Below are 13,538 nucleotides of genomic sequence, written 5' to 3' on the forward strand. Positions count from 1 at the left end.
ATTTATTTTCCCCTTTCAGATACAGTGATGGATTTCCTCCAGATTCTTTCAGTGAAATCCTTTGAGATTTCCCCCCCCATGAGATGAGACTATTGAGTCTATAAAGTCAGACACAAGCAGTTATAAAATTACACTATTGTCTGAAGATGTTTGCCTACTCTTGCTACAAACAGCACCTGAGATTGCTACTACTGAAAGAGAAGATAGAAAAGAATAAAAGTAAACAAATGAATCATGGAGAAAAATTGTGTACATCATGGTGCAAATTCTACTAGCTTTACTTACTCCAAGTAGTATTTACTGATAGGCTTTTTCTCATTGAAGTAAAGAGGATTACTCAGGTAAGTAATACTCAACATAGGCAAGGTTGGAGAATCAGTCCCTTTGTCCATTTTCAGTACTTTTTGTGCAGTTTCATGTTTTCCCTGTATAGTTGTTTCCCCCGTCTGCATGGGGCTTTCACAATTTTTTTTTTCAAAAGTTAGGAAAAGGGGATTGTAAAGCCATAAATATTGGCAGGTGGACTCAGGGGCAGGAATGGGAGCTGAAACTGCTTTTAACAATAGACCTATTAATATGCTTCCCATATGCTTACCTCACTCAGTAATGCCCACACAGGAGAATCAGAGTGGATAGATAAACGAATAGCCTGTATTTTCCCTACTGATGGACTGATGATGCCTTCTGCTATTCCATTATCAAATGTACCTATGTATAAACAAAACCAATCAGCACTAGTATGAGCTATAATGAAATGCATTTTTCTAGTGGACTTAGCACAGACAGTTTTAATGTCAATAATAAATATTACCTAAGGCTCAGATTCACAAAAGTACTTAGGCACCTAAGCCGGAGGTTTAGATGCCAAGTCCCATTTTTAGGGGCCACTGTGATCCACAAAACCCCCATTTAGCTGCTGCCTAATCCTGTAGGTCCCCAAACTCACTCTGAACCTAAATTTTTGCAGTCAATGTTCCCTAGGGCCTAGGTGACTGTTTCTGCCTCTGGGCAGGAACACTGCAACCTCTACATGCCTGCACACTCATCTCCTGCCTAAGCCCCAGGGAGATCCTCAGACCAGGGGAAGGTAGGTGGGTAGACACCTATCTTGCCTGCGGGGCCCAATCCGTATGTGTGCTCAAAGCCCACACACAATGTCCAGAGGAGGAAGACCTCCCTTACAACTTAGACCAGTGGTTAGGGTACTCACCTGAGAGGTGACAGATCCTTGTTCACATTCTCTCTCCTCATCAGGCTGAGGAGGGATTTGAATTAGGGGATCTTGCACATCCCAGTACCCTAACCATTGGGATAAAGATTACAAGGGTCATCCTCCCTCATATAGCTGTTTTGTGTGAAGTTAGGCAGCCTCTGAACATTATTGAAAACATTCTTTTGGTGTCCTAGGAGTTTGCAGTGTTGACAGTACATCAGTGTATTACTAACAGAAAATACTGTTTAATATATTTTTATCATGTTAAGATGTACAAGCTCTTTTTAAAAATAGCATTCTGATGAAATATTCACTTTTGTTGCTGGCTGAACCACAAGTTAATGATATCAAAATCAATTAACTTGAGCTGCAAAACTCAAGTCACAGTCAATTATCCTACTGAAGAGCTTGAAATGATTGGGTTTTTTCTTTAATTTAAAACCTTCACTATCCCCTTTACTAAAGTCTGTTTTCATTACTCTGCCATATTGAATTCTAAGTAACCAAACCACATACTGCAACATGCAGAAGTTCAAAATGTATTCTTTGATTACTAGTTGACTTTGAAATTCTGAGTTTCTTATAGAACTAATGGCGCTTTCAAGTGTATGGGTTGTTGTTTTTTTAAATAGTGTTTATATACAAGAAAACTGTTTCAGTCTTTGAAGTAATAAGTAGTTTACCTATCTTTAAATATCCATCTTTGGTTGTTTGGTAGTTAACTTTGCCTCCATGGCCTACTGCATCTTTTAATAATTCTGTTTCCTGTAACAAAACAAAAGAGTAGAAGTCCCAACCAGGTTTTATAAACTATATTTTTTCCAACCTTCACTCATAAAATGAGTAGTATTGGGTATTGCAGTGGGAAATGAGACACTTACAGCAGCAGGCCAAACTTCTACAGTAGTATTAAACAGTTTATCACCAGGGTGTTCCACGTTTCCACTTCTAAAGAGGTACCTGCCAATGAGAACTATATTATTTCTGTATATTTTTGTACTGTAGAAAATTCTAGATGAATAGTTCAAGAATCATTTCTGAAGTAAAACTTTAAATATATGTTCTCTATTGCAAATAGCATGTCAGTGAAGCCAGAGACCTACATTAACATTTGCAGCCAGTTGGCCAAATGGTATTAAAACCTTTAAATTTCAAACAATATATCCCCAAAAGACAACCTGTTCTGGAAACAGTGAAAGGGGAAAGCAACAACCATGCCGAATTGTCACTAACCTTTCTCCCTTTCTGTGCTCAAATCCCAATCAATCTAACCCATTCCAAGCTTCATCAACCCTTACACACAGACCCCAATGGTCCCATATCATTCCAAAGCCTAGCTGAGGCCTGCAGCACCCATGCAGATAGCTGCATAAGGATCATCCCCACGTCTTGCTATAAGAGTGTGGACCTCCTTGCAAATCCAGCATTTTTAGGTACAGAAAGTAGGCTGTCTCTTAATTCTTATGAAAGTTGCTTGATGACCGGGTGTCCAACTAGCACCTCTTATTGTGGTACCCATATGCCAATGGCAGCCCTCAGTTATTCACGGAGGGCTAAGTCAAGTGTTTCTAAGAAGCTCCAATATTGGCCAATGAGTGACAGTATTGCCAACTTCAAGCATTCAAAAATCACGAGTCCCCCCCCCCCCCCCCAAAAAAAAAAAAAAAAAAAAAACTCATGAGATTTAAAAAAATACTTTTTGGATTCTTTTCATTTGCCTTCTGGCCTTGGAGCCTGCTTATAATCCTTTCTTTGCAACCATTCAGGCTCATAAGAGATTTTTTTTTTTAAATGAAACCTGAGATTTTCACTTTCACATGAATCCTGTAGCTGAGGCATTAAGAAAAACTCCAAATATAAGGTTGACAATAAAAATCTCACCAGTTAGCAATACTAGAGTAGTGGGGCATCAGCTAGAAAAGGCAATGTTGTGCAGACGCCACCTTCTTCCTGTTTAGACCCCACATTGGGAAAATGGAAGATATGGACTATTTAAGTTTATTAACATGTAAGCTATTGAATTATGAACATTGTGAGTCATAGAAGTTTCTATGCTGCAATATTTGTTACAATATTGTTATGGTGGAGTCACCTGATGGGGATATTACATATGATCTTGTAAATTCTTTTTCTGAGTGCATAAGCAGTGTAAAAACTTTGAATAAATGTTTGGATTGTTGTTAGTTTTTTGTGATGCTGCAAAGCAGTTTCCTCCCTGCCATATTCTCCCTAACTTGAGGCAGAGGTACTCCCTAGGAGTGTGGCATGGGGATTTTGGTGAAGATCCCTGAAAGATGAGATGGGCAAACAATATTCAGGCTGCCTCTCTTCAAGTATGGTGTTTATAGTGCAAAATACCCAAGCTGCACTAAGAAAATATCCAGCCCTGGCACCCAGGTTACCAATTTCTCATCCAGCGTGGAACTGACCCACAAGACACCAGAGGGGCAACAGTATTTTTTCATTACATTAATTTGTAATAAAATACATTTTACAAATCTAGTGGTTTAAATGATTTAATGTACATTTTTTGTGATGGAGAATGCATTTCACAATGTATTTTTGCGGAGTGTCTTTTTGTGGGAAGCCAAGAGAGAAAACATTATGTGTCAAAGGAGACAGGATTGACATATGCAAAATAATTAACGATATAGAGAACAAAAGTTAAGAACTTCTGTTTACCCCTTCTCATAATACACAAACAAGAGTACATTTAACTAAATTGAAAGACAACATATTTAAGCATGATAAAACAAAATAATTTTTTACATAACACAGTTAACCTGTGGAGCTCACTGTCTTTTTTATTTTTGGAGATATACCTATCTCATAGAACTGGAAGGGACCCTGAAAGGTCACTGAGTCCAGCCCCCTGCCCTCACTAGCAGGACCAAGTACTGATTTTACCCCAGATCCTTAAGTGGCCCCCTCAAGGATTGAACTCACAACCCTGGGTTTAGCAGGCCAATGCTCAAACCACTGAGCTATCCCTCCCCCATCAAAAGATATCAATGCCAAGAACTTACTAGGATTAGAAAAATTTTACATTTATATGGATAATGAGAACATCCACAATTACATTAAACAAATTTAAAAGTTTAGGTATATAAATCCTCTTGTTTTAGGGCAAAAGCCAACTACTAATTTAAGGGGCTAGGAAGAATCTCTCCCTGTAAATAGGTTATTCCATAGTTGTCTGCTATGGGCTTTCTTGCACCTTCCTCTAAAGATGCATCTGGAAATGGCCACATTCTGGAACAGCGTATTGGATTAGAGGGACCGCTGGTCTGATCTGCTATGACAATTCCTGTTTTTTCATTCAAAGGGCAGGTCTGTAGCTCAGCTAATTAAGTAATTCAACAAGGATCTAATTGTAAGTGGGAACCCACTCCTAGAGCATGTCTCCATGATCTCCTGACTCTTTGGAAGATCATTTCCTAATATCTGCAAAAGAAGAACTTCCCACCTGCACATAGGAGACACACAGAACAGGAACACCTGTCCTGGCCCTCCTGCAGAGTTAGAAAAATCCCTTGCCCACTGCTCTGTTCTCCAACCAACACCTCCTCAGTCCAATTAAAAAATGGTGCAAGCTGCCACAAGGTGACTAGTAGGATGGTATAAGTTAAAGCAGACCTTGTCCAATTTTAATTTATATTCACATCGCTGTAGGCATTCCTGGCAACACAGGAAAGCCCCGCCAATGCACTCCAGTGTTGGGAGAAACTATGCTCTTAGGCCAAACTGCATTTCACCGCTAAAACTCTGTTTTAAAAGTTATAAAATTGGTACTTTAAGAAACTTAAATATGTGGTATTTATTGGAAATGCACAACCATATATTATTGTAAAATATGAGTATGTAGCATAAAATATATTAGAAATGTTTACAAGTCAGACAAAATACAAGAGGCTTGGTTCTGATCTCACACTAGTGTTACGTTGTTGCAGCTACATTTAATTCAATGATTTACACTACTGTAAATTCAGAAGCAGACACAAGGTCCTTGCACAGGCTCTCACCCCCCTCCTCTAAGTGCTTCCCTAAAACATTTCTTCCTTAAGGCATATGAATTCTAGCCTTCCTCACAAAGAAGTATAAACTAAATAATAGGGGGAAGCGTTAAACAAAGCAACAAAAATTAATACAAAAACTTGAGAAATGCCAAGATGTGTTGTAGTAGTAGGATTTTATGTTTGTATTCTATATAATTTAGAATAAAAGATAAAGAATAATAATGTAGCATGCATTAAATGTATTGATGTAGGATTTGACCATATCCTGCCAGCCACCCTTTCTGAAAGCAAAAAGGAATGGCCTAATGGGCCATTGGTAAAGATGCATCCGCCAGGATCTTGTGTCTGAAGCTGATTTCAAGTCTGTAACAGACCTTTAGGGTCACCACTTTGTTGTAGGTTTAGCATTTTGAAATAAGTAAAAGAATGCAATGATTGTTTTCTCCTGTATTTCAATTTGATGTTCCTGTTCAAACTTTGGGTTTGTCCTGCCAAGACTTCCCCATAGCATCATGTCGTGTCTGATAGAACCTGGCAACCTGGCTCCTCTCTACCCGTGATCAACCTAGCTGGCCACTAGATTGATCCGGACTCTGGACTGGTAACTATAACATCAACTGGCCGGGGTGGGGATGGGGGGGGGGGGGGGGAGAGAGAGAGAGAGAGAGAGTGAGTGTGAGAGTGAGTGAGTGTGAGTGAGAGTAAATGTATATGCTAATTGTTGTATCGCCAATAAATGCGGCATATTGCCTTTTCCTCTGAAAAAAATCCCGTATGCTTCTATAAGCATAACAGTGTCACCACTCAGTTGCTTTTCATTGTTTTCACCATAGGGTTTACATTGATTTTTTTCTTTCTTTGTTAAGTATTTAATTTTCATGCGTGTGAGGAGAAGTCTAGAATTCAAAAGCTTTTAAGGAAGAAGTGTGTTTCAGAGAAAGCGTTAAAAAAGAGGAAAGGGGCATAGCAGACTTATTACACTTATTTAAATTGGCAGTTTGTGGATATTCAAACAATAGAGAATTGGTAATCTTGACAGGATTCAAAACTGGGTATAAGTATCCTACCATATCATTAGCACTCACCCTTCTACTTTCAATGGCTGTAAAAAAGTGAATAAGATATAATCCCCAGCCACTGGAGAAAAAGCCCAAAAACAGTCCATTCCTTCATAAGCCTTTTCCAAAGTATAATGCTGGAATATTCTTAGGCTAGTAGTCACTTTTGCAGGGGGGTTAACATGTGCTTTATGTAGCATGTTTTTGCCAAAATCTTTATCCTGTTAGACACAAAGAGATACAATACCACATATAAAGACTCATAATTCAGTGTTCAAATATCTTGGATCACAGAGGGCTGTTACAGAAAATGAAGAGTCATTATCTGAACTATTTTCATATAAAATGATTAAATATAGGTTTTAAATGTTGCATCCCATATTTATGGGAGCTCCTTCAATGAAACCACTAAAACTCAACAATAAGTTGTGTAACTATGAACTTTATCGATCATTTCCTAAATGATGCAGAAGCTTTTCTGATGGGCCGGCTGTTCCATAATTGCCCATTACACCCTCTTCTGTAACATCTGGTATAGGCCACTTTCAGAGACAAGTGGACTACATGAACCATTAGTCTGATACAATATGGTGATTTTTATGTAATAATACAGCACTAACTGAACTCCTGAAGTCTTGTACTTAAGTGCTCTTACATGGTGAGGACAACTGCTTTTTGGGAGGAGGTATGCCACAGGCAATACAGACCTGTGCTGCATTACTAATAGAGGGGAGTATAAGGAAAGGACCGTATCTAAGGAGGAAAGGCTACCAGAAGGAATCTCTCCATTTCCTCAGGAGAATCTTGTGGGTAGACTAGAAATCAAGCCCTATGCTAGTTCGTATTATTTACATTGTTTATGTAGCCCTCCCAGAGCCTCTTGAGACTGTATTCGCATCTGACTACTGTGGATCTGAGATGATCTAAACCTAATAAATGAGGCCTCCTTGGGAAGGTGTTTCCCCCACAGTTTAAGCAGAGGAGCCTCTGTTTACAGTAGGACACTATAATTGAAAATCCCACTCTTGACCTCAGGTGCCTCTCCAAATATCTCATCTCCAAGCTCATTAAATCATAAATGCAATGTATGCAATTACTGTCAGGAGTTCCTCTTCCCAAGATCCATCCTAGACCCTCTCTATTTCAGCTTCCACCCCTTGCACTCTTCTGAAACAGGTCTCACTAAAGTCTCTTATGACCTCTTCCTAGCCGAAGCTCAGGACCAGTACTCCATCCTCACTTTCCTTGACCTTTCAGCTGCCTTCAGCACAACTGACCATGCTCTTCTTGAAATATTGTCCTCCCTTGGCTTTCGTGACTGTCCTCTCCTTGTTCTCCTACCTCTCTAATCACTTCTTTTGTCGTTTGGAAGACCTGCTATGTTCCCCCTCCAACTTTCTGTGGGTCCTTGGTACCCTTCTCTTCTCCCTTTACATCTTATCTCTAGGTAGTCTCATCTGCAAACACAAATTCAACTGCCATCTCTACGCTGATGACTCTCAGGTCTACCTCTATACTCCAGACCCATCTCCTCCTGTCCAAACTAAAATCTCAGCTTGTCTCACTGACATCTCCTCATGGATGTCTAGACATCAGCTCAAGTTCAACATAGCTAAAACAGAAACTCTTCTCTCCCCTCCCCATCTCCTACCAAGCCTACCACTCTACCTCCTTTCTCGATCATTGTGGACAACACCACCATTCTGCCCACCACTCAGTCCAGTAAGCTGGGAGTTATCTTTGACGTTGGGACGCGACAATCGATCCCCTAATGGACGCTCTTACTCCACCAGCGGAGGTGGGAGTAAGCGCCGTTGACAGGAAGCCGCAGAGGTCGATTTTGCCGCGGTCCTCACAGCGGGGTAAGTCGGCTGCGATATGTCGAATTCAGCTACGCTATTCACGTAGCTGAATTTGCGTATCTTAAATCGACTCCCCCCTGTAGTGTAGATGTAGCCTAAGATACGTTTTTTTTCTTATTCATCCACAGAGTGAAAATTCTCACTAGGCTCTCATCTCACATCCTAATTACTGCAACATTCTTCCCTTGGTAAATGCAACCTTATCCCACTCATATCCATTCAAAATGCTACTGTAATTATAATTTTCCTATCCTGCCACTTTGACCACATCACCCTTATCTTTGAACCCCTCCACTATATTTTATGTGATAAAAGGGGAGACAAACTACATTGTTGGGGTACTTAAGGGTTAAGTAAAGACCTGGGTAACTGCTAGCCTGGTAATAGGGAGTAGGTGCAGGTACGCACTGTCTCTTTGCTTGATAGATAAAGTTGCTACCCTCTCCTTCTGCTTGTTAAGGATTGATAAGCATTGCAGCTGCTTATGGGGATGTGGGGATCTAAAGGATACTTTGTGTAAAGCAGTGTTATCTCCCCCTCCCTTCCATTCCCAGCTACAATAAACAAGCTTGGGGCCATGGCCCCTTCCTCCCTTCCCTGCAAACTGCTGATTAAGGGAATTCATGGCTGCAATTATTGCAAAGAAATGTCTCTTCCAAGTAAAAACGTCTGTAGAATATGCTTAATGCTGTAAACGGGCGAGGACAATTATATTCAGTATATAGCTATTAATATTCATTTTATGGGCATTCATATTACTCTATAAAGGTTTTGGGGGTGTTGTAATAAATGTAGGTATTCACATACTAACTTCGATAAAAAGAGTGTGCTTTAACTAATTCAGTGCTTACTCGACAATTGGTCAAGGGGAACAAGTACGGCAATAAAGAAGCCCGTCTACTCAATCTGCCTCTGGGTTTTCCTGCTCTCTCTAAAATATACGTCTTCACTTTCAGTGCCCTTCATGGTCAGTCTCCACCTATCTTCCATTCACTATTGAGATGTGACTTCAGCCTCTGCTCAGCTCCTAAGGCCAATCTCCATCTCCCACTTGGGAAAGTTTCAAACAAAGACTTTTGTACTTTCTCTCATGCCACCTGTCACAGTTAGGAGGCACTCCTCAAACATCTGCAAAGCTACCTCATTATCCTCCTTCACATCCCTCCTCAAAACTTTCCTTTGCTGTGATGCCTACAAAAAAAAAATGGACAACAGTTAAGCTGCTGGTGTGCTGAGACCACTGTTTATCCTGCTGACCAATATTGTCTCACTGTTTCCTTATATTTCCCCATCTGTCTGTAGCCTTCTGTTGTCTCTTGTTTTATATTTAGATAGTTCCTGCCCCAAAGTGCTTACAATCTTTTTGGTGTGTCTGTACATTGCTTAGTACAATGGGGCCCTAGTCTATGCTAGAGATCCTGGGCGCTATGATGGTACCACTACTACTGATTAATTGAAGGCCCAGACTCAGGAAAGATATCCTTATATGTCCTGTGAGTGTATTTCCCCCACTCAGTTCAGATTACAAATTAATATGTTCCTCTCATCTCTCTCTTCTGGTACATGAAATTTATCACCAAATACAATGTTTTTCAGTTCAAAAAGTAAACAAGTCAGAATTCAAACAAATAATTTAGAAATATGGTGGCAAATTTTGTAAGAGTCTTACTTTTAAATTCTGTATTTTCCCAGCCAAAGATGAATGAATTCCCACATGCTGAAAGAGAGATGGCTTAGAACGGATACGCAAATAAGCCTTTTGCCCTTCACAATGTTTCTGGAAAGGAAATAAAAAAAGGTCATGTGTATGAATTTCCCCCCCTCAACAACAAAGGGATATGTCCGACCATCAGTCATTCAATTTCATTACATAGCTATAGCTACAGCTTGTCCTGCAATCCAGATTCACAAAAGTAATCCCTTGGGGAGTATCCCAATGACTTCAGTGAGACTCCGTAAGGACCATTCACATAAGGCAGAATTGGAACTCTTCACTTAAGCCTCTATTCTCTCAGAATGTTTGACTGTTATTAGGTTTTGTTTGGGGTTTTTTTGGGCAAAGAAATAACAATAAGAGAAATCAACTAAAGACCACTTTCCTATCTATATTTTCTGTCTAAAGTGTGGAGGAATGTAATCCTAGCACAAGTTTAGCTGTATCTTATTGCAGGTTCTCCCTGAAAAATTTCAGTTCAGTTTTTGAGCTCATCATACTACTTCTACCAAACTGCTCTGACCATAACCTGCATTGACCTCCTTGTTGTGGATCCTGGTCACTTTTCCACTCCTGGCTCTGTTGTTTGATACAGGTAATTGTCACAACATTATGCTGGATCATCCTAAGAATGACGTGGAGCTCTCAAGCATTGGATTTAAATCTTACTGTTCTAATTTAGGTACAACTTTGGACAATTGACAAACTGGAAAATGCAAGTAACTGCCTTTCAGTAAGAATTTCTGCAATGTCTTGTTCCATCCGTCTGTTTTCTCAGATATGAGAATATTCCCCTAAAAGTGATTTGTGCTCTGGATGTAAACAGCAGTGCAGTTTGAGACACTAAATATAATCTGTCATAATGATAAATATAAGGAAGCATCATGACCTAAATAGAATAAAGCACAAGTCTACAGGCAGAAGCCCTGGGTTCTACTCTCAGCTCATCACTGAAACACTGTGCAAGCTTGGTAAATCACTTTATCTCCCTGTATCCCAGTTTCCACATCTTTAAAATGGGCATGATAATATTTAACCAACTGTGTAAAGTGTTTTGAGCGCTATAGGTTTTATATAAGTTCTACCAGTACTAGTTAAAGTGAAAAGGGATGGAAAAGCTGCATCTAACTAGCTCAAATGCAAAATCTCAGATGGGATTTATGGCTCTTATTGAAGTACTAATTAGATACTCAAAAATAGCTGAGGGCATATAAATAGAATAAAGTGTTTTTATATGTGCGTCTAAAGCAGATGTTCAGTAAAATAATGCCAGAAAAAGGAAGTGAATGCAAATCAGTGCACCGGCAGCTGTTTCTTTAGAAAAGGGTGGTACACTTTTGAAACAAAAAGATACAATTGTGACACGTTATTGTCCCAGCTGGTGGAATCAGTATTTTACCATAATCACAGTAACTACAAAATACTACACCAGAACCTTGGTCCCTAATAAGTCCCTTTTTATGTCACTGCAGCAATGCAAAAGGGATTTAACCACCTTAAAGCCACTTATGAGGATACTGCAATCATAGAGAAATCCTCAATAGGTGTAGGGTCCCAGCCTAGGGGGTGTGGTGTGCAAAATTCGAGCATGATACACTACAGCAGGGGTTCTCAACCTTTTTCTTTCAGACCCCCACGCCCCACAACATGCTATAAAAATTCAGGGCCAGAGTGTGTGTGTGTTGGGGAAAGAGAACTTGGGGCTCTGGCCACTGGGTGGGGGTGGGGCCTTTGGGCATAGGCATAGTTTGACTTCTATTTGGGGGCGGGGGGACAGGGCCTGGCAGGACTCAGGCCAGCTCCACATGCTAGGGCCCAGGGAGGGAATACCACCTCCGCCAGCTGACACCTCAGCAGGCCACCCAACCTGTCTGGGTTGTGGGGGCAGGGGTACAACCAAAAATTATAACTCGAAGAGGAGGACTCAGCTTAAAAAGTCTGAAAACCACTCAGGGTGCAGGCAGGGGGTAGCTAGGAGCTATATGCAAGCAGAGGGTAATTCAGGATTCACATAGTGGGGGTAGCTAGAAGCTGTGTGTTTTAGCCCCACGGGGGACATCGGGGCTCCATGCTTCAGCTCTGCAGCTCCTGACATCAGCCCTGCAGGGGGCACCAGGGCTTAGGGCCGCTTCCCTCCCCCCGCCCCCCCCCCCCCAAAAATGGCTCACAGACTTCCAGGAGATGACAGACTCCCAGTTGAGAACCACTGCATTATAGGAATGGTGAGTCTACTTTAACTTGTACCGAAGTCTAGTTAAGATCCTTGCAACCCTCAGGATCCGGGGAAGAAAGTGGGAGACAACCAAAACATTTGTTCCAATCACACTGTGAATGTAACCTTAATTTATATATGCCTCAGTGACATTTAAATATCAATTTGATTAGATATCCCATTTACCTGAGATTTTTTTCTGGAGGACTGCAGCGTGATTTGGGCTGTTTTTTGTTCTTGTTTTTAAATGTCAGCCCCCATTAGTCTCCCTCCACTCCAGTGAGTTTACTTATTGCTATCCTTACATTGAGGGCATATCAACTGTGATGAGACAGGCTTTGTGTCTTCTCCTCAGTGCAACATGCATCCTTTATGTTGCTATGATGCTTTTGGCATCTACTTTATCAACAAATTTCATGTTGCTGCAGCCAGCTTCCTCCTTTCCATAATAACCTGAGTTATAATGGTAAGAGGAAAGTTCACAACATGATGCTCCATTCCCTGCTCCATCTGTCTACAAGATTCAGAAGTGTACACAAACACACACCTTTAGATAATTCTTCTACTTTTGGGTGGGAATTTGGAGAGCTACTGACTCATCCTCAAAGGACCCGAACTTCCATAAAATTATATGAACCTATCCATTCACTTTTAAAGGCAGATCTGATGAAGTTCCTGAAGTGCCCATGGACCTGATGGCTGCACCCATTCGCCAACTATACTCCTCCAACATTTAGTGAAAAGATATGGTTGCTTCTACAACGGCTTTAAAAACACTGCCAGGGATGGAAACATGTACTTAACCTATTGGCCAGATGATTAAACATACCAACCAGAGGTGGATAGGCTGGGGCAACACACTAGTGAGAATTCCAGTTGCTTGGAAAGGGAAGGTGTTAGAGTTACTTTCCATCTTTCATATCAGCTTATTAACTGCTGCTGGGGGAACAGGCTGTCTGTCCTATTGTATGCCTCCTCCAGTTCCCGTTTTTGGCATTCTTGTAAATAGCTGCCTCTGCTGCTGCTCATTCTTCTTGCAACAGCTGCGTGCAATTGACTTGACTTGACAGTTTCACTGCTACCCACAGAATTTTGAATAGCAGATGTGAAATTCACTAGAAACTTCTTGTCAGTCTACTTTTGCCAAGTTGAAGCAAACACAAAAGCAGAGACACGTGCTGCTTTGTCTTCCTGGTTTATGTATGATTCACAACCTTAAGGGCTACCAACTTTTTTTTTTTAAATGAAAAAAAAAAAAGGGCTCAGTCCTTAGGAGCTGAGCTCAGCACATCTGAGGAATATGGAGGGTGAAGAGGTGACATTATAACATCTTGCCATCACCCACTGTTTGTGCACCAGAGGCAGATTGGGGCCACTTAAGTCCCTGGATAAATTAGAGCTGCAGGGTTGCCAGCCCAAGATTACTGGAGTGAGATCCTGGTTCTTCCTATGCTTAAGTGCGG

General features: G+C 40.8%; 1 protein-coding gene across 3 annotated transcripts in view; it reads right to left on the bottom strand.

Annotated features, from left to right (window-relative positions):
• The window catches only part of MGAT4D (MGAT4 family member D), a 95,970-nt gene that overhangs the window by 2,482 nt on the left and 79,950 nt on the right, over positions 1-13,538 (bottom strand). For 2 of the 3 annotated variants that reach the window (XM_034772758.1, XM_034772757.1), the window contains 5 exons: positions 9,819-9,926; positions 6,315-6,508; positions 2,095-2,173; positions 1,897-1,978; positions 596-708 (listed from right to left, as the gene is read on the bottom strand). In XM_034772758.1, coding sequence (XP_034628649.1) covers positions 596-708; positions 1,897-1,978; positions 2,095-2,173; positions 6,315-6,508; positions 9,819-9,926 — 576 coding nt within the window. Of the gene's footprint in view, positions 1-571; positions 709-1,896; positions 1,979-2,094; positions 2,174-6,314; positions 6,509-9,818; positions 9,927-13,538 lie in introns of those variants that run through there. The other variant, XM_034772756.1, reaches the window with a different exon arrangement.

This window comes from Trachemys scripta, chromosome 5 (genome assembly GCF_013100865.1).
Source record: "Trachemys scripta elegans isolate TJP31775 chromosome 5, CAS_Tse_1.0, whole genome shotgun sequence".
Classification (NCBI taxonomy): domain Eukaryota; kingdom Metazoa; phylum Chordata; order Testudines; family Emydidae; genus Trachemys; species Trachemys scripta.